At 33.1% G+C, this 2,028-nt stretch overlaps 1 protein-coding gene across 1 annotated transcript; it reads left to right on the forward strand.

The window, feature by feature from the left end:
* Window positions 1–418: 418 nt before the first annotated feature.
* LOC109828679 (phospholipase D zeta 1-like) lies at window positions 419–1,979 on the forward strand. Its single transcript, XM_020395625.1, has 4 exons — window positions 419–455; window positions 541–632; window positions 1,385–1,627; window positions 1,724–1,979. The coding sequence occupies exons 1-4, from the start codon at window positions 434–436 to the stop codon at window positions 1,883–1,885; spliced, it is 519 nt and encodes a 172-aa protein (XP_020251214.1). The 5' UTR covers window positions 419–433; the 3' UTR covers window positions 1,886–1,979.
* Window positions 1,980–2,028: the final 49 nt, after the last annotated feature.

Here is a 2,028-nt window from a genome sequence, read left to right on the forward strand (position 1 = left end):
TTAACTTTTGAATCTACTTCAAGGAATGGAAGTAGATATGTTGCGTCAAATGTTGTACTTTTTAACCCCCTACAAATGAAAATTCAACTATCATTCTCAACTATCATATCTTCAACTATCATTCTCAACTATCATATCTTTAACTAAACATTGGAAATATGAGTCAAATGTTGTACTTTTTAACCCCCCAAATTTTCTCGAATTTTTTCAATTATCCGTCAGTAATTTGATTATTTCTTTGCTTGGATGTTTGTAGTCGTAGAAGTAATCACGTTGGATATGCACTTCATCGTCTACAGTTTCCTCAGACTCCAACTGGGGAAAAGGTACGTTCTTCATTGTATTATGAATTACTTGGTTTTGGGGTTTTATTTTATTAGGACTAAACTATGTAGGACAATGGACGAGTTGAGTTCAAAGTGGCATCTTTTATATGAATAAGAGGAATTTTCATAGTAGGTGTTCTCTCTATTGAATAAATTTAATGTTTTGTAAAAGTTTATTTTTCTTTACTGGATGCTTATTTTTTTATTACTTTAGGAACAAGGCCGGCGCTTGTAAGGGACTATTATGATGTACTGGGAGTGAGTAAGAATGCAACTGCTTCAGAAATTAAGAAAGCTTATTATGAAGTAAGCTTCATGTCCCTTTGCTGTATTTCTCCCATGATTATTTTTGCTTTTTATGTATAATTTGTTGCAGAATTGAGTTATCATTTTTGGTTGACTTGTTTTATGTTGTTTTTATTCATCTTCTTAGATACATTGATGCATATAGTTTGATTTGCACTCTAAATTGTGTATTTTCGACGTTTAAACAATGATTATCTAACTAAAATCATGATTCATGAAGCGTCAAATATACATGTCAAGTGGAAAATAGAAATTTGTTATTGTATCGCTACCATTTTCTCAGGTTGTGATCTCATTTCTTTTAGGCTCATACAATGTCTTTGTTATGGGTTAGATTCCTATATGAAAACATGTTGTATTAGTAGACTTTGTTTTCCTTGGTCTTTTTACGTAAGTCATAAGTTAACTGTTGTTATTCGGAGCATTGCTACAGTAAAATTTTATGCAATAAGCTTTAACTCTATAACCTCTTACTATTATGCTATTGGTTTACATTTGTAAATTTTCATATTTCCGATAAATTTCTGAATCGAGAGATACTTGAACTTGATCTTATTACATTCATGACACTGTTAGCAATATTGATATAATCTATTGTGGTTGAATTTTTTGGAACTGTTTTACTACTGTCGTAAATTTTGACTTAGCCCACACTTGTATTGCATTTCGTATTAAACTTTGACCTTCATTTTCTGGTACTGATGAAGATTACACTGTTCTGGTTCAATCTCTAATCTACATTCATCTCAAAGGTATCATGCGGGAACATGACCAATAAATTGAGAGTGAGAAGCAGTGCAAAAGTAAAAGTTTGGGTTGTGGCAATAAATGATGCGGGACTACGACCACCGGGGGACTGGTGTATGCCTCACTGTTTTGGTTCTTTTGATCCTTCTAGGGGGTTAACAGAATATGACAGTCAGGTCCAGTGGTTTGTTGATGGACAAGCTGCATTTGCTTCAATTGCTTCTTCTATTGAAGTAGCAAAATCAGAGGTCAGTTTCTTCACTCATTCAATTCAATAATGTGAAACTAGCAATTTACAAAATATTGACAGGGACAGTTCTGAAATAATTGAAATTTGTTTATAGATATTCATTACTGTCTGGTGGCTCTGTCCTGAGTTATACCTTCGACGTCATTTTCACATTCATGCGTCTTCTCGGCTTGATTCCTTGCTAGAGGCAAAGGCTAAACATGGTGTTCACGTACTTTCAGCATTACCATGTGTTGTTTCACTTGTTCTATTTTAGTTTTAGTTATTTGGTTCATCAGATTCACTGAAATTACTGATGTCGTGACTATAGTAAAGTTTTCTTGCATTATCTTATTCACTTTGTAACAATATTATCGCCTGTAATAGAAATTGAAGTATGATGTTTGACATAGAAGCATG

The sequence above is a fragment of the Asparagus officinalis genome, unplaced genomic scaffold (genome assembly GCF_001876935.1).
Source record: "Asparagus officinalis unplaced genomic scaffold, Aspof.V1 AsparagusV1_Un3448, whole genome shotgun sequence".
In the NCBI taxonomy this organism is placed as follows: Eukaryota; Viridiplantae; Streptophyta; class Magnoliopsida; order Asparagales; family Asparagaceae; genus Asparagus; species Asparagus officinalis.